General features: G+C 41.9%; 1 protein-coding gene across 3 annotated transcripts in view; it reads left to right on the top strand.

Annotated features, from left to right (window-relative positions):
* The window catches only part of bbs9 (Bardet-Biedl syndrome 9), a 439,766-nt gene that overhangs the window by 58,978 nt on the left and 361,023 nt on the right, over positions 1 to 19,765 (top strand). For all 3 annotated transcript variants that reach the window (XM_067981846.1, XM_067981843.1, XM_067981848.1), the window contains 3 exons: positions 7,740 to 7,869; positions 17,110 to 17,291; positions 19,548 to 19,624. In XM_067981846.1, the coding sequence (XP_067837947.1) occupies positions 7,740 to 7,869; positions 17,110 to 17,291; positions 19,548 to 19,624 (389 nt within the window). The remainder of the gene's footprint in view (positions 1 to 7,739; positions 7,870 to 17,109; positions 17,292 to 19,547; positions 19,625 to 19,765) is intronic.

Raw genomic sequence — 19,765 nt, 5'->3', positions numbered from 1 at the left:
CAACGACACCTTTTGATTGGTGTGATGCTGTCCCAACATAGTATAAGATATGCGATTTGAGAACCTTTTCACTTATTCATCTGACGAAGGGGATAATCTCCGAAAGCTTGTGATTTTTAAAATAAATTTGTTGGACTATAACCTGGTATTGTAAGATTCCTTACATTTGTATAACTGCAGTAAGACATCCTTGCTCCTGTACTCAAATCCTCTTGCAATGAAGGCAAACATACCATTTACCTTCCGAACTGCTTGCTGCTCCTGCATGTTTGTTTTCATTGACTGGTGTGCAAGGACACCCAGGTCCCTTTGTACACCAACATTTCCCAATCAATCACCATTTAAATAATACTCTGCCTTTCTGTTTTTCCTTTCGAAGTGGATAACTTCACATTATACTGCATCTGCCATGTATTTGCCCACTCACTCAACTTGTCTAAATCGCCTTGAAGCCTCTTTACATCCTCCTCACAACTCACGATCCCACCTAGTTTTGTGTCGTCAGCAAACTTGGAAATATTACATTTGGTTTCCTCATTCTAATCATTGATATATATTGTGAATAGCTGGGACCCAAGCACTGATCCCTGCGGTACCCCACTAGTCACTGCCTGCCACCCTGAAAAAGACCCATTTATTCCTACTCTCTGTTTCCTGTCTGTTAACCAATTTTCAATCCATGCCAGTATATTCCCCCCAATCCCATGTATTTTAATTTTGCACACTAACCTCTTGGGCTCGATATTGCCAGGGCTGCGGGTTCGCGGCGGGGGGTGGGCTATTGCGCACGTGGGTAACGCGCCCGGCGAAATCAGTCTGCCCCGCGCGCGATCGCAGCCTAATTGGATCCACTTACCTGGTCTTCCGGGTTCCCCACTGCTGAGCTGCGCGTCGGGCGGGCTGCGCATGTGCAGTAAGGTCTGTCAGCTGGAGGAGCTCTATTTAAAGGGGCAGTCCTCCACTGACAGATGCTGCAACAAATAGGAAAAAATACAGCATGGAGCAGCCCAGGGGGAAGGCTGCTCCCAGTTTAATGATGCCTCACTCCAGGTATCACTGGGGGTGAGGAGGAAGGGGAGGACAGAGATCTTCCCCCCCCCCCCCCCCGGCGGGCGGGAGGAAGCGGGCTGCCTCTGCCACCAGGAAGGCCTGGCTCGAGGTGGCAGAGGAGGTCACCTGCACCACCAACATATCGCACACTGCATACAGTGCAGGAGGCGCTGCAATGACCTAAGTAGGTCAGCCAAAGTGATTACACTTACTCATTCCCCTACACTCCGTCTGCCACATCACCACCCCCACCCCACATCTCCTTCTGCACTGCCAAAACTACTCTGTCACATCACCCCTCACACCCACTCAAACCTCATCCTCATCTTACCTGCACTTACTCACCTCACCAGTACTCATCCCGCCACTACCACTCAACCCAATCCTCATACAATCTCATGGCTCTATCTCATACTCACCCTCTCATGCATCTCTTTCACGGTCAGCCGCACTCAACCTGCCACTAGCTGTGCTGCAGCCACAGGGCATGCATCACATATGTGCAGTAGGAAGCGTGAGGCAAACATGTCGTGAGCATGAAGGGATGCACAAGGGTGTTTGAGGGTTTGTCATGGTTTTTACTTCGATTGATTTCTGACCAACTCACATCACATATTATATTGGCACCACTACTGCCACGTTTTTACGAATCTTGTCTGGTTTGTGCAATAATGCCCTTTCCTGAGGATCACAATGAAGACCCACAACTGATGCATTGTGTCACTGCAAAGTGGGTGTAGGTGTATTTGCAGGGCTCTTTTGTGCAGACGACTGAGAGACATCGGCGATGTCCCCGGTGGCACCCTGGAAGGATGCGGAGGAGAAGTTGTTGAGGGCAGTGGTGACTTTGACAGCGACGGGTAAGAAGATGGTGTTCGGGCCAGCCGGGAGCAGCTCGGCATGAAGGAGGCTGCAGATGTCCACAACTACATGTCGAGTGACTCTGAGCCTCCGTGTGCACTGCTGCTCAGAGAGGTCCAGGAAGCTGAGCCTCGGTCTGTGGACCCTGTGGCGAGGGTAGTGCCCCCTGCGACGCATCTCTCTCTGCGGTTGCCCTCCCTCCTGCTTTGTGGATGTGTCACAGCACTGTGTTGTGGAGCTCCACGTGTCAGAGGTGGACGGCGAGGCTGGTGATGCTGTTCGCCCTCCGAGGAGGTCATGACTGCAGCTACGGCGGCCCCCATCCGGAAGATGTACATCTGAGGGGGTCTGCAAGGTAGGTACATGTCTCTGGTCTCTGGGGTAAGTGTGCAAGTTGGTGAATTTGATTGTCAGGAGGAGGGTGGTGGAGGCCAAACTTTGTCCCAAGTGACAGAGTGGCCTCCTGCAATGAGAGAGGGTCTCTTCCCCCCCCCCCCCCGACCTGTCAAATGGACCTTTGCAGCTGCCACAGGCTGATAGCTGCAACACGTCCATTTCAACTGGGAGCGTTTCCCCCAGTATGGGAAACAGTCCCAGTTGTTTCTAAAATCCCACCCCTCCTGACATATTCCCTTAATCAGGTCTGTTAATGACCTGAAATACCAAGATAAATATTGTTAAGTGGCACCCCGCCGGCTTTAATTGCCTGCGGGAGTCCCACATGCGGGGGCTGCGCGCGCACGTCGGCGCGTCTGTGGGGAACCCGGAAGTGGGCGGGTTGGAGCCGGGCTCCTGACCCGCTCCGAGAGTCCCTGATTTTCGGAGGCCCCCCGCCAGGAACGAACCCGATCGCGGGTGCTAAAATGGAGCCCCTTATGTGGGACTTTATCAAAGGCCTTCTGAAAATCCAAAAAAACACATCCACTGGTTCTCCCTTATCTATTCTACCAGTTACATCCTCAAAAAAACTCCATTGTCAAACATGATTTCCCTTTCATAAATCCATGTTGACTTTGTTTAATCCCATTTGATATTTTCTAAGCGTCCTGGTATCACATCCTTTATAATAGACTCCAGCATTTTTCCTACTACTGATGTTAGGCTAACTGGTCTGTAGTTCCCTGTTTTCTCTCTCCTTTTTTAAATAGCGGGGTTACATTTGCCACCCTCCAATCTGCAGGAACTGTTCCATAATTACAGAATTTTGGAAGATGACAACTAATGCATCCACTATTTCCAAAAATAAATGAGTTAATCCTTCTGTTCAAATACCAGTCAGGGGAATGTCTTACAAATAGGTTACCTATTTGCCCACTAATATGGACAGTAGCAACTTGATGGCTTATATAGGTGAAGGACACCAGTAACATTTAGTATTGAGGTCCATGAATTAGTGCACAGAGTGTACTGCCAGAATATGAATTCCACCATTGTCTTCTCCCCTTCTAGGTCAATGTTAGATGGTACATTTTGGGAGGAAGAATAAGTTAAGGACACTGAATGGTAAGACTTGGAAGGAGTAGCGACAGTTAAGGGTTTATTAGACAAATCTTTAAAAGTGGGAGGATAGGTTTTTAAAAAAAATGAGATTCTAGGTTTCATAAATAATAGCATTGAGTACAAATGCAAAGAGGTAATATTAAACTGATATGAAACAAAGGCTGCCCTTAGACTATTGTGCCCAGTTTTTGGCACCTTACTTTAGAAAGGATGTCAAGGCCATTGCGTGAGTGTAGAAGAGATTCACTAATACGATCCCGGGGATGAGAGGTTTTAGATATGGGGAGAAACTGGAGAAACAGGCTGTTTTCAATAGAACAAACAAGGCTAAGACGAGATCCAAGAGATATTCAAAATTATTGGAGGTCTTGATAAAGTAAATTGGGTAAAACTATTTCCTTTAAGTCCTGCCTCATTGTTCTATTCTCCAAAGAGCTGGACAATATTTCCTCGTAACACTGAACTGATGGCTTTTAATGACCCATCAGCCAAAACCACAAGACTTTTTCCTGCTTTGTTACCTTTATAGTGTGCACTCTGCATTCTTCTACCAAATCTCATGGCTTTACAATTCTCTATGTTGAATTCCATCTGCCACCTCTGCCCATTGACCTAACCTGTCCAGGTTCCTTTGAATTATCACACATTGGTGAGTATCATTGCATTTAATTTGGCATCGTCTGCAAACTTAGATACCTTGAATAATATTCCGTCCTCTAAGTCGTTTCTATAAATATTATAAACAATACCGGCCCCAAAACTGATGACTGTGTCAAACAGGGTTTCAGCAGCCATGGGAGTGAGAAAGGGATAGTACGGCACCTGTTTCGGAGAAGAGTAATCGTAGGTTTGTTGATGAACTGGGTGTAATGCATGTATTGAATTACAAGATTAACCCAGTTGAGTAATTTTGATAATTTCTTGAACGATGATAGACAGTGCAATCAACATTGTCCCTTTAAAGAAAACTAGTGAACTTGTATTTCCTATGGTGAGTTTGAGGTCACTTTATTTAAAGTGCAGAGGCGCTATGATGTGGGAGAGGAGTGCAATTTCTGCTAAAAGAAGTTTCTGATCTATGTGCCCCCTGCTCTCACTCCAGTGGTGGTGTTCATTTGACTCAGAAGGGTGATATCTTTCAGTTGCATTCAGGTGCTCTAAATGAAGATCAAGAAGCTTCCCAAGACTGGCGTAAAGAGAAGCCAAGGTATTAGCAGAAAAAACTCAGGCAGCATTTATCGGGAGCTGTGTATCTGGTGACTCATAGTGAACTGGACCTTGCTGTACCATCACTGTCTGGGTCTGGCTGGGATGAGTACTACAGGGAGCAGGTGAACAGGCTGGCCAGGAATTACTAGTGCAGGCAAGTTGTGACATCTATGTGAGTGAGTGGGCTGGAAAGGATTTTGGTTGGCAAGCAACCAGGCAGACAGGGAACAGTTGGGACCGATAGGCGATTCACAGTCGATTATGAGTGGCAGTTTTCAATATCTGTTGCTACTTGGTGATTGGAAGTTCCCAACCCGTTCAGTTGTGATTTGTTGTTTGATAAACATGACATCGATGCAATCTGATGTGTCATACTTGCATATGCAAAATACGCATGAGGTGTGATAGACAGGCGCAAGGAACTAATAGTGGGAATATGTGTCAAATCAAACAGTGGAAGAGGGTGCTGATCAGCAAAGCCATCTTAGGTGCTACTGGATAAATGTGTGAAATCATCAGCACCGTGGTTGGCTACAGCTTTTAAAGAGGCAATTGAGTTACTGGGCTGCCTTAGCAGAAGGATAGAGTACAAATCAAAAGAGGTAATAGTGTTTCTGCATTGCTCAGTTCCCATTTCAAATATTGTGCGCAGTTTGGGTCACCTATTCGTAGGAAGGATAATACTGTCTTCCAGAGGACAGAGATGAATGACGCAGATGATTATGGCTAGCAGGAATTTATGTTGTGAAGAAAGATTAAAGAAGTTCGGCTTCTTCCTGTGGAAAATTGGAGATTGAAGTGATCTAATTGAAGTTTTCAAGATTACATAGGGAACTGACAACATTTCCCCAGGCAAATTGATCGCTATTAACAGTTCAAGTTAGTAAGTCAGAAGAGAAGTCAGTCTGAACTTTTTGACTCAAAGAGCAATAACTTATCAGGGAAGGACATTGATTCAGACAGTACAATAACAACTTGCATTTATACAGCATCTTTAATGTCTCAAGGTGCTTCACAGATAGGCAACGAGTCAGAAAAAAAGAGATTAGGAGGGGCGACTAAAAGCTTGGTTGAAGAGATGGGCTTTGAGAATGTTTTAATGGAGAAGGGAGTGGGGGGGATGGAGAGGTTTAGGGATGGAATTACGGAAAGTCGAATCTGGACAACTGCAAGCTGTGCCACCACTGGTGGGGAGAGAGAATTGCACTAAAGGCCAAAGTGAGAGGAATGGAGAGTTAGTGGGTGGACCCAGGGCTAGAGGAGATTGTAGAGATGGCATGGGATGGGGCCGTGGAGTGATTTAAAGGTGAGCATGTGGAATTTAAATTAAGTGGGTTCAAGATACAATTGGATGCATTTCCAGCAAAAGGAAAAGGAATTGGGAGATATGGTAGGAAGATGGGTAGGATGAGTGAACTGTGAACAGTGAACAAAGGGGCATGTTTGTTGGACCGTATGGCCTTTTCCTATTCTTAAAAATTCTTATTAATAGAAATGTATTGAAAGAAAGGTATAGCCAGAGGAAAAATAAGCTGGCATCATTGTGCACAATCCAGAATTGAAATAAAAATTCTGAGTCATTGAATACATTCAAGGCTGAGTTAGACAAATTTTTGATCAGCAAGGGAGTCAAAGGATATGGGGAAAGGGCAGGAAAGTGGAGTTGAGGTAAAAATCAGATCAGCCATGATCTCATTAAATGGCAGAGCAAGCTTGAGGGGCCGAATGGCCTACTCCTGCTCCTATCTCTTATAGTCTAAATATGGTAGAAAGAATTTGTATTTATATAACATCTTTCACATCATCAGAACATCCCAAAACACTTCACAGCCATTGAATTACTTTTGAAGTGTATTCACTGTTGTAACGTAGGCATACGCCGCAGCTAATTTGTGCACAGCAAGCTCCTGCAAAGAGCAATGCAATAAACAATCAGTTAATCTGTTTTAATGATGTTGGTTGAGGGATAAATGTTGGCCAGGGCATCAGGAGAACTCCCCGTTCTTTGAATAGTGACGTGGGACCCTGTACGTTCACCTGGAAGCAGACAGGATTTCAATTTAACGTCTCATCCATAGGCATGCAGACATGCAGCGTTCCCTGAAGTGTCAGCCTAGATTATGTGTTGAAGTCCTGGAGTATTGAACAGGAGAAGTAGCAAGAAGACTGGTTGTGGCATTTTGGTTACATTTCCTTTGTGGCTGAAGCACTTACTTTTTGCAGGATTAGTCCTTAAAGTGCTTGCCGTAGCATTTGCAGGTTGGTTTTATCTCCTGCACAGTAGGGGTTAATTGTTTTTTCTTTCTTTTCAGAATCTACTTGTATGCCATTCATCATTGCTTGAAGGAACAAACTCGAACAAACATTGTGTTAGAACTTTCTCAGATGTTTTTAGCTATATGATTTATATTTCATTGAGCTTCAAGGAAAGTAGTTTTTATTTGTTAGGAAGTTCAGGTGTATTCCTGTTTGGGAATTATAACAAAATTCCCATCTAGAACATGATCCAAATGTAAATGAGAAGTTCATTCCTAGTCTGGAGGGTTTGCTCATTTTAGACTAGTCCTTTTGTCATCTTTTGTCTTATGGTTGTAAACTGTGTTGTGCAAATGTTTTGTATTAAGCAGAGCTTATATATACTGTATAATTAGAAAAGGGTCAGTAGTTCCCAGTCAGATAGAACAAATATTTTCTGAAGGATCAGTCAGCTGTATGGCATAAATTGAGAAAATATATCAACAAGTTACAGGAGCTGCTGATACATTTACAGAACGTGCCAAGGTTTGAAAACCATGTGACGGTTTTTCCAATCACCATTCCAGCTTTATCAAATAAAAATGCTTCTTCTATAAACTCCAATCCTAGTCACTTGCATGAGCACAAGGCGTTGCTGGCACTGCATGTAGAGAAATCTGTTCAAACTTTACTTTGTGAAGTGCTTTGTTTTAACAAACTAAAACATTGTAACCTCCATATAGGCTTATGTAAATTGTTATGATCCCCAGTGAGTTAAGACAGGAAAGACAAATGTGCCTGTAGATGTGAAATACTACATTGTGTATGGTGTTTATTTTGTTGGGGAAACAAGTAATTTATTTCTTCCGTTGTTTGCCTTGTAGTGTTGGAAGGAACAATAAACACTCTCATTGGGAACCACAATAACAAGCTACTCATATACCAAGATGTTACTCTGAAATGGGTCGCACAGCTTCCCCATATTCCTGTGTCTGTACAAGTCGCCAACTTCCAGTGAGTACCCCAAGTGTTTAAAAATCTATCATTGTCACTGCAGTGTAGCAGGATCTACTTTATTTGCACTTAATAATGTCTCATCTGTTTCCCGGTTCCTTGTATGATATTATAGTGCAGATACTCTGTCTGGTTTATTTTGTTGTGGTGCTGATCACTATGTGTAGTGAAAGAGTGACAAAAGTGACTAATATTTCCAAAATCAAACGTGTATTCTACATTGGTACCAAAATGGGATAATCTCTAATGGATATATGTCTACAGAAGAGACGAGGCGTGACATTCTCTGAATGGTACACAGTTCTTTCTGAAAAATATTCTGAATTATTTTTCATTAAGTTAAACCAAGAAATACCAGGCTTCTTTTCTTACATAATGGATATTTAAACAGGATTGAAATAAAGCAGAGTCTTACTGTTTGAGATATTAGAGAAACCTGTTTTATATTTCTAATGTACATGTGTAAATACAACAACTTGCATTCATATAGCACCTTTATCTAATATCTAAATTGTGGTGTAATTGAATAATTAGTAATCTCTCTAGTAGAATAATTACCATCTCTGTAAATTTTGCAGTAATAGCATCATTCATTTTTGAATTTTTGATGTTGACTCTCATTCTCTTGCTCTGTTTTCCCCTCCTGCCCCTATACTTTATCCTGTTGCACAGACAGTAAAATTGACTCCCAAGTACCATTGTCAATGGCACATGGCTTTTGTTTTCTATTTTTCCACCTACAATTTCAGTAGCTATCAATAGAGACACACTCCCTGCTTCAATTTCTTGCCAAGCAGCCAGTCTATGAGTCATGTACACAGAAATTTAAATGAACAAGTATCTTCCCTCTGAGAATGTGAACACTCATTTTTTTCATATTATATCTTCCCCATACTGCTGGAGTGGACCAGCACCAAGTCACATTCTACTCTCGTGACACTGGGGGCACTCCCCTCATGTAACTGTCCCCACTCCTCTCTTAGGGGTTGTCTCACTTTGGAGCATCAGTTTCTTTTCCCAGCAGTGGGTGTATGTTTGATTTACATATGCAAAAAGCTCCATCAAATTTCATTATAGTATTGATGTTTCTGTAATGTGCCGTTATCTTCGATTTGTTTGGTTTCTTCAAACTTTTTTTAAGTTCAAATTTTTCATCAAGTTTTGCGAGTTATTTTTGTTAGGTAAAGGGTATCAAGGGATATGGAGCAAAAGGCAGGTAAGTGGAGTTCAGGTACAGATCAGCCATGATCTAATTGAATGGCGGAACAGGCTCGAGGGGCTCACTGGCCTCCTTCTGTTCTTATGAGTACTAAAGATTTTACAATATTTTTGATAAACTGCCTTTTCTCAGTTGCTACCATTTACATTGTCTCCAAACAATATGTAAAATGCTTGCGGCCTTTAACTGTGGCGAATGGTCACGATGGCCTCCAGTGTCTTCTGACTAAAAATTGGGCTTTTCAGCTCCTACTAAGTGGGATTGCTCTATAAGCTACAGCACATTCCCTGGGAGAAGATCCAAAAATGGTTCAACACAGTGTGACTATCCTTAGTTGATCTTGGTCCATCCGCTGGTCGACCTGCTCAGTTTATAGGGGCCAGTGCTACTAGGCAAGGCAGGGCACTGCCATTGATGCGTCAATATTAGCTGGCACCCTCTGAATCTACCTGGCTTTGATTGACTCCAGTTGATGACCCTGGTAGTATTCATACCCATACCTACAAGAAGAAGACCACTGTTGTCATTTCTTGGAGCGGTCCTTTGACATTGACCAGGACACAGGAAGGCTAAAAGTATGCAAGCGAGATCTTTCATGGACTGGCACTGATCATTTCTGCCAATGCTACAGTAGCTGCAGCCTGGCACCGCTTCAGATCAGCTGCATTAACTCTGGTCAAGCCCATCTAGTCTTCTCTGGTGCTGAGACATGTACTCTAGCTAAAGCACACTTTTCCATCTCATCTACCTTTTTTTGTTTTTTTGCTATTGGCGGACAAGTAAGTACAAAGGCATTGTTTTGGAAGTAGAGGAATCACTTGGCACCATTAACTGGTGTTGGTGAGCCCTTCTCTGCCCTATCATGACCTGTTGTCATTAACCTTGAATGGCACTAATCTTAGGCAGATGGTTCCCACTGGTGCTACACAGTTTATAGAACACCACCATTGAAGACATTGGGACCCAGGTTCTCCTTTGGAAGCTGAGCTCTGCAATGATGGGGCTAGCAGGTCTTTGTTTTTTACAGGTCCCTCTCTCTGCCTCGGGGGCACCTTTCAACTTCGGGTAATGTGCAGATGTCTAGGGCTTCTACTGTCCGGTAAGGTATGGGGCCCACAGCTGCTCCTCCCTTTGAATGGTAATAGTTTGCATCTAGAGAATTTGAATCTATTCATTCTTTTATATGGCAGCTTGGAGCTGGCCAAGCTGTCCTCATTCCTGACTGTGGGCAGCTTTCTGTATAGTTTTCTTTGCCGGAAAGCTGTCAAAGCCCATTTTACCCCAAAAGGTGACTTGGAATACAAAACTGATGAGGAAAATGAAGAAGATAACTATTTCCAGACCTTTGACCAGCCACAGAATTGGTGGTCAGGCATCTTTGTGTTTGATGCCAGGGTGGCCCAGGGTTTGAGTTTGTTGGTTAAGTATTTGATGAATTTTTATGCTCATCAAAGAGAGGGGTATTAGTTCTGGGACATAGCTGATTGTCATCACCTTGTGTCAACAGCAAGTACTCGAAGGTTGGGTATAGCATGGTTATATGTAGAGTAAAACTTCCTCTACTCTATCCCAACCATGCATGTTTGTAGTCATTAGGTGGTAATATTAGTGCCAGGGAAATGTATTATTTCACACTTCTGCGTCCAATATCAAATACCCCCAAAGAGAATAGGTAAAGCATCCATTACCCAATCCCTATTATGCACACATCTATTCCTCACATCAGCCATGTTTATGACGTCTCTGAGTCAGATTGTTACTTGTGCGCCAATTGGCTCTGAAATATGGAGGGCTGAGGGAGTGTTGTGTTGCAGACTTGTGCTCTAGGAACTGCATTTAACCTGTTCAAACTCACTTCACACAAGAACCTTGCAACCAACAGAGAGAATAAACACTGACACCATTAACCAGAGCTAGATTTGAACCCAGGCATTCAAAGTTGATCTTCAACAGGATTGTGAACTGTCAGCAAACTGGTGGTTTGTGTTGGAACAAATTACAGACCTTCATGGTGTGGTAAGGTACAGGTTCAAATTCCACTTTGTTTTTCTGCTGATTTGAACTACAGTGCACAAGAGGTGCTGAGCAGGCAACAAGAACAACAATTTGCATTAGTTGTATCCCTGCAAGTGATGGATATCAGACATTTGGCTGGAAGTTTCTGCAACTGCATTGCAGTTATCACACAAGCTAAGTCAGAGTGGGTTTATGACTTTGCCCATTGGTTAAATGTAAGAAATGGAGGAGATTTTAGCCAATGCTGTTCTTACTGGGCTGTTTTTATCGACTTCCTGGAAATTCTGCCATACAGCAGCATTGAGCACAGAGCAGGAACAGGCCATCTATCTGTACTCTCAAAAGCAGCATCAGAAAGTGTTTACAAAACTCATCTAAAACTCTGCTGCCCATATCCTAACTCGCACCAAGTCCCGTTCACCCATCGACCCTGTACTCGCTGACCTACATTTGCTCCTGGTCTGGCAACGCCTTAAAATTCTCATCCTTGTGTTCAAATCCTTCCATGGCCCCTCCCTATCTTTGTAGCCTCCTACCACCCTCCTCCAATTCTGCGCTCTTCCAACTCTGGCCTCTTGTGCATCCCCGATTTCCTTCGCCCCGGCATTGGTGGCTGTGCCATCAGAGCTTAGGGCCTAGGCAGCTGGAGTTCCCTCCCTCTCCGCATCTCTAAATCTCTCTTCCTTTTAAGACACTCCTTAAAACCTACCTTTCACCAAGCCTTTGATCATCTGTCCTAATATTTCCTTATGTGGCTCGGTGTCAAATTTTGTCTGATCACTCTCCTGTAAAGCGTCATGAGACATTTTACTACGTTAAAGGCGTTTTATAAATGCAAGTTGTTGTTGTTGTTGTTGTTGTTTACAAAGGGGAGAAAGTGGGACCCAAGTCTGATGATAGATCCTCTTCACTAATGTCTTTGTCCCGTTTTGGCTGCCTTACCATAGGAAAGTTGTCAAAGAGGGTGCAGAACAGATTCACTAAGATGAGACCAAAGATGAGAGGCTTTAGTTATGAGGAGAGACTAGAGAAACTGGGGCTTTTATTTTATTATGACCAAGAAGGTTAAGAGGGGATCTAATAGAAATGTTCAAAATTTTGAAGGGTTTTGATGCAATAAACAGGAAAAAACTGGTTGGTGAGTTGGTAAGTACAGGGTATAGCTGTTTCGGTGAGTTGGCACAGGCGTGATGGTACGAATAGTCTCCTGTGCTATCAAACACTATAGTTCTTTGAAAAAAAATATAATCATTGAATTTTCTATTCAGACCAATCACAAAAGTAGTTTTAAACTTCAGGTCAATTTTTTTCAGTAATGCTTTCCATTTTCTTCCTATTACTGTGTTCCTATTTTTGATCAGCTTTATTCGCAAACTGACCAAAAAGCAGTAAGTAATGTCGTGTTTTATAAGGAATTAAATTGCACAGTTGAATTTTTTGACAGCACTATTTGATTAGCAATGTGAATGTAGGACCAGCTTTGCATCAATTAGAGAGACGTCATTGCTGATTTATTTTATTAAGTCTTTAGTACATCTAAATAATTATGCGAGTTTAAAAGGAGTTCTTCACCAACCAACGTTAGAGGAGACCTTTGACTAGCACGTTTTCTTTGCATTGTTGTCTGTCATGGATCAATTGATTCTTTTCTACTTCATTACTTATTTTGCTTACAATATTGTTTCCACATTAAAGAGACGATCTGTCATCAGTGCTTAAATGAGTTGTTCCATGTTCTGCAGTTTCTGTTGAGTAGTCTGCAAGTACACTATTTCACATCTTGTGCAAACCTTTGCTGAAACAGATCTACTTCGAAGAGGCCATTTCTATCCTTGTATCATTCAGTTGTCACCTGTATTATCAGATTTAGTGCTTTCTGTTTAAAAATATAGTGGTATAGATTAACACCAGGTAGTAAGTATATCGATGCAGCTTTACGTTGCATTGAGTTATATGCTGCAGTTATTTTTGTCACAGGGGTGCCCAGTAAAACTGATGCCACACGAGATGACCTTTCTTTAGAAATGTTTGGCAATGTCAACACACAGAGAAAGTTCTTTTTATCACAGAGCAGGGGGTTAGGCTAAGAGATCTGAAGTTGTTTGAAGTCTGTTGGCTTTCTTTTATTTTTATCAGACTCTATCTCCACTTTCGCTGCTCTTAATGCAGCCGGCCCTTTTAGCCACCGACCTCCTAAGCTGAGAGTGATGATAAACTGAAATTTGATGCAACAAGTTTTTTTTTCTCCTTCTAGGTAAGGTAGCTTTGGTTTTCTGTACTCACAGAAGCTTGCCAAGTAGAAAGAATATTTGTAATAAAAATAATTGTATTTCAAATTTGCAAAACTCTAAACTAAAGCTGAATGAATTAAAAAGAAGTTGTTGAGAAAACAGCTATGATGAGTTGACTTTAGCAACTTCTGCGAAACAATCTAAAATTGTTTCAAATAACGAAGGGAAATCCAGAAGCATTTAACAATGTGTATTATTTATGAGATAAATTGTCAGCTGTAAAATTTGAGCCTGCCACTCAACTATGGCATTGTCACTCTGTTTTATTTGCAAATCCATGTTAAAGGAAATTGCATCTCTAAGTTCAATGTAAATATGAAGTATCTTTTGTAGAAAGTACAGCAAATTGGAGACTAATTTAGGAGCATTATACAAAATAATCTTTATTCCGTTGTCCTTCATGTACAAGTGGATTAGCCCAAGCGACCATTGTGGGTAATCACAGGGTTATGCTTCCTTTTAAACTTTTGAATGTTGTAGTGTAGCAAATATCTCCTGATGCCTCCCCTGTTCCAGTGCCATAAAACTACTGTGCGTTCCTTTCTGGAAGTTTGTTGCTTTGGTTTGCTTCAAGTTATAAACTTTGTCAGTGTTGTCACAGGTTTCAGATTCTGTGTTCATGTCATGGGGCTTTTCCAGCTAACATTGGGCAAGTTAATTATATGCAGGAAGAGTGAATTAAAGGCAGGAAGATTATCCTCAAGGACAGAATACCGTTTGAGGAATTACATGCACATAGGAGCAGTGAGCTTTGTGAATTCAGATTCCACCACAAGGCGTCTGTGAAGCTGGGCAAGAATGGAGTGATGGTTTGCTGGCATGGGGTTCACAAGATCACAATATAGAGATGAGGAAGTGTCTATTTTTCCATTGTAGTTCATCCATCCAGAAAAACAGTACGGTCCAACACTGCGTCACCCAATTGTTTCTAAATGATTCTCAGGTTTTCGCCTCCTACCGTACCCATGTGGTGTTCACTCTCTGTGTGAGGATGAGCTTGGCTTTCACTGGATTGATCCTGTGTCCTTGACCTGTTCTCACAATGTAGTTCTGACTTAGCTGAAGTTAGTAAGGAGAGGAAAGCATTGGAAAATACAATCTTTGAGGTGAAGAAAGCCTGGATTGGAGACCAAGGTAAGGTTTGATCTGATACTGTTCTAAGATGGATATAGTCTTAATGGCAGAGAAGATGTGGCTATGAAAGTCAGCTCAGAGTCAAACAGGACATTTGAGGTTCTATAGCACCCCTTTTAACTGAGAGGACAGCTGGAAAGATCGATGGAGTTGGGGCTAGATACATGACTATGTTGGTGAGAGCTGAAAAGGATGCCTTTGGCTTTGCAAACATTGAGCTGAATGACTCATCTCGGACATTGTCAGACAGGCAGTTGCAAAGTATAGCAACAACTAGGCTTGATGGACTAAATGTAACCTTAGAATTGATAGTTCCAGACAGGTAGAGTTAGGTGCCAGCATAAATGTGGACACTGGAGGAGAATTATTTGGTCAACAGCATTGAAAGGCTGAGGAGAGCAAGAATAATTAGTGAGACATGGTCACAGTAATAAAAACAATTGTCATTAGTGACTGACCAGGGAGGTCTTGGTGCTGTGGGCAGGAAACCACATTTGAGAGGGTCATACAAGGAGTGGTGAGCATGTAGTTGAGGGGTAACAATGGCCGGGAATTTCTGCTGAGATATTCCCGCTTCGCTACTGTAACTTCGCCAGAAGTGCTCCAGAAACCTTGTTTACGTGTGTAAGGAGGAACAATGCCGAGGAAGTTCCTTCCCAGTGTCTTCAGGACCTCGAATAGTGAGGTTGGAGATAGGGTGGCAGTTAGAAAGAAATAGAGCGGCTGAGGGTGGCCTTTTTAAGAAGGGATGTGATTTGAAAGAGGTGGGGACCCTCCCAGAGGATAGGGGGAGGTTGACCGTGCCAGTAGGAATGGTGCAAAAAGGGGGAGTTGGGTAGTCAGGAGTTGGTTGAGAGTCTAGGGAGCACATGGTGGACTTCACTGAGGAAATAGTTTGAATGTTGAGGCAGAAATGGATGAGCAACTGCTGTTTGTGGGGCTGAAGGCTGACTTAGGAGGAGTAAGGATAGGGGTAGAAGGTGGGGGGTGGGGGGTGGTGGGCAGAGATTCCATGGTCCTGAGGTTGAACTGATACAAAGGGTCTGGTTGTATTGATCGCTGACATTTCATTCTTCCAGAGAGCAGTGTTTTGAGTTTGCCATTGACTTTGAAGACCCTTACTGGTGTTTGCCTCCCCCCTCTCATACTGTGCTCTAATGTCTAAGGGACACATCAGACAACTGACTCTGTCATGCAAACAATGAAACATGGCAAAGTAGCCAACATCCATTTCTTCCCCTGATGGAGATGGTGTAATGGTTCTAACTGATGTTGAGATTTGCTGTGGTCTTTTTTCTGTCTACCTCAAACAACCAGATAGGTGTTTCTGACCATTAGGTGACCCCTGCTTGGGGAGATTTAACTTTCACAAATCTGCATTGATTTAGTCCAAAATGATGTCTCATATCTCTGCTTCAGTGGGCATTTACCAACAAACTCGGTTACCTCAACAAGCAGCGAGATTTAACCATAATTCTGATTCCTCAGATTCGGGTAGAGATGATGAGGGTGATCCCTAGCAATCAATCCTCTTTAAAACCCTGGTTAAAAAAAAAATATTTTGTTGAGTTTAATGCTTAATTTTCAAAACATGATCTCAGGCCGCATAATCAACTAATTCTTCTATATAGCGAGGCCCTGCCTGGGAGCAGAGTCTTGCAAAATTATCCCTATTGCATTCTCTTTGTCACTGAATACATTCTTGCTGTAGGTTTTCTCTCTCTCTGATATTTCTGGTGCCACATGAAGAATGGCCACCTCGGCAAGGCACTGGTGCGTGCATAACGCTCTTGGAACTGTACTGCAGCAAGGAGTTGGCATCTTCAGGAGAGGAGAAGAAAACCGGAGCAATGGGGAAGGGAAATTGAATTGATTAGTATATGTAAAGTTCTGGGCTGCAGCACACAGTATCACACTGGCTCTTACCCCATGCCATTGTTCGGATATTAGGTGAAGATGGTTGTAAGTAGGGAATTATTTAGTCCAAATTACTCTTTCCCTCCACCAATCCAGAAAGATGGTTCAAAAAAAATCTGCTTTTACAAAATAAAAATATCAATTTTCAGACTTTTTTTTTAAACTGTAGTTCTGTGCAAAGTTTCCATTTGAGTCTCCAACTGGAAATGAAATGCATGGCTGATCCATCAGTGGACCAGCTGCTCGCATGCCATTATTAAACTGAGTGGGGAATCCACATACTCCCTAATTCTGGGTCCTGATCCCAGAGTTGGAAAGTTTGGCACCGCCTGAGGGTCAAAACTAAAACAATTTAATCATTTACTTTTTTGAAAAAAACATTCTACTCTCCAGTGTCCAGGTCCTGGTTATTGAAGATGCAGAAGCACAGCTTGCACTATTTTAGAATTATTTATAGCAGCAAAGATATTTATACTTCAAACTAATTCAGCATTTACACTGTTATCCTTTACACATATCTATCAGTTTTAAACATCGGTGCAGTGATGCTGACAACTATATAATAGTGGTAACAGCACAAATGCAGAGAATTTTTTAAAAGTCTATGTTTTCTCTATAAGGCAGTATTAAACATGTGAATGTTTTAATCTATTTCCTGTGCAGGGATTTGAAGGGAGTTGTGGTGACTTTAAGTGACAGCGGTCACTTGCAGTGTTCATACTTGGGCACAGATCCTTCCTTCTTCCAGGCTCCAAAAGTGGAGTCCAGGGAACTGAATTATGATGAAATGGATGCAGAAATGAAAGAACTTCACAAGGTTATCAGGGAAGCTACAAAAACACAAGGTGCACAATTTATCATCAACACCTCTTCAGTCTGAAAATGTTCCTTTGTTTAACGTGTGTGATCTGTAATCTGCTAAACAATATATTGTTCTGAAGGTTTCATGTTCTGCACAGCATTAACACTCATTGATCATGGTATCCACGGATAATAGAGTAAACTATTTAAAAATTGCTTTGCCGCAAGTTTTTCCCACATTTTAACACCGTAGACAAGAACCTAGGAATGGAAATCTAAAATGTGTATCCACTTTCTATAGGCATAAAATGTACTCTATCTTAAAAACAAGAAATTGAAAAACACAGCAACAGAATGAGAACACCTTTCTACAGACTTTGAAATTAGTTGAATCTTTAACCAAAAAACAAAAAAAATACTGCAGGTGCTAGAAATTTGAAACAAAAACTGAAAATGCTGGAAACACTCAGGAGGGCATTTTAATGTGCACCCACAAAGAGGGGATGTTCATCCCATCAGTCTGGCCTAGATTTAAACCCAAGTTTCAGCGGTAAAGAGACAGTATGTATCATACCACACCACTCAATTTCCCCCTCCCCCAATCTTCCACTCATTTTATTCATAATATACTCTTGTCTTAACCCAAAAACAATTGTCCTCAAATCCTTATACCTCCATAAGGGGATTCTTACAGTATCATTACTGCAGAACAATATTTGTACATGGTTATGATTCACAGGTATTGAAAGAGGCACTTATTTAGTAGTTCTGAATTGAAGTACAGAGGAATTAGGAACCTTACCCAAGTTCAGATAGTAAAGCGTAGCTGTATTTACAGGAAAGTGACCTGATTAATAGCAATCAACACAATGCTGTGAAAGCTCAGCCTACGTCCAAGAAAAACAGCTGATAACACTAAACACGATACTGTTGCTGGTTTACCCATTGGTAGGAAATGTTCAACATTCCCACAGGAGCCTTGAATGGTGGCTGAGTGGACATTTAGGGAAATCAGGGGAAGGAGCAAAACTGAACAAGGAATAATCAATCTTTAGGCAGTTAATCGAAACAAACAAACAAAGAATGATTTTTGGAAAGTGGCCATAACTTTTACATCCCCTCACAATTCTTGAACTTAATGGGCCAGAATTTACTGTCAAAATAATGGTGAGGCTAACAGCGCTTTCCATTACTTATGCGCAAATTGCACAGCAACTTCAGGCGAGGGCACATGCGTGATTAAACGTGAAAATCCAGAAGCTGCTGTCTGAGATGTGCCATTCCACTGTTCACTTCCCGAAAACTGCATCTCGCTTTCTGACTCACCATTCAAATGCATTGAATGGTGTGAACATTCTGTACTTGGATGGTAGATACGAACTAAACTCGCCACAGTAGGTTAGGGCTTCATTCTAAGTACCCTTTTTAACGGCGTGATAAGTGATAATTGTTGCCAAACAACCTCCCTGTTACTGAAAATTAACTAGTACAAGTGTGGAGTCTCATTCCTTCAGCTTTTAATTGTTACTGGAGATTTTTTTTTAATTTAATTAATTTTTTATTTTTTTTGTCTCTTTCTCTCTCTCTTAATCCAACCTTTCTTTCCCTCCCTTTTATATCTCTTTCCGTACCTTATTTGACATTGAATTCACTATTCTACCTTTATACTTCCTGGTTCAGACTCTGTGCTGTTCAATCCTTCCATCTGGTTAAGGAGGTACACAGTTGCTTGCCCTGTTCACACAGGTCCCAGATGCCCTGTAGAGGGCACTGCACTGTTTCCAGCTTCCACTATGTAGTGCAAAGTCTCATGGAAATTAAATGGGTAAGGGCAAGTCTAACGGTGGGCACCTTTCGATCGCTGGCTATGGTAAATTCTGGCCCAATATTTGTTAAATTGTGGCCTGAAATATCCCAATTAATTAAGTTTAAAAATTGGAATTAATGCCTTTTTACGGGTCTCGAGTATTATCCAAAGTAGCATTCATGGAGTAATTTTCTGTAGATTTCTTCAGTTACAGAATTCTTCAACTATCAAGCCTTTAGACAACGATGACCATCCCAATCCCCCAATTTTTGGCTCACTGTTATCTTATGGTTTCTGCATTAACTGTAAAAAGAATATATTTGAATTTTCTGCTGAGATGACATGACTGATCTAATTCATCAGGCCTTTGATGTACTCTTAATAATAGAAGATTAGTTTGTATTTCAAATCTGGCAATGTTATTAAAGGATGTAATGTATTTAGGAAGATAATTACATAGTTTAAATTGCAATATTGTCCCATTTTCTTTCAGATATTTTGCCTAAGGCTGAAAACGATGACGATTTAAAAGTGACTGCTACCGTCTCCCCCAACCTGGATGCAATTTCCGTATGTGAGGCCAAATAAGTATTTACGGCATTTTTTTTTTACATTTTGGAAACCAACTGGAAGTGTAATCTGAGGGGCCGACAAAGAAAAACAGAGTTAGTAACTGAATGGTGAAACTGCAATTTCCCATGGACGACATAA

Source organism: Heptranchias perlo, chromosome 3 (genome assembly GCF_035084215.1).
Source record: "Heptranchias perlo isolate sHepPer1 chromosome 3, sHepPer1.hap1, whole genome shotgun sequence".
Lineage (NCBI taxonomy): Eukaryota > Metazoa > Chordata > Chondrichthyes > Hexanchiformes > Hexanchidae > Heptranchias > Heptranchias perlo.
The sequence above is the reverse complement of the archived record's forward strand: the minus strand, read 5'-3'. Positions and strand labels throughout refer to the sequence as shown.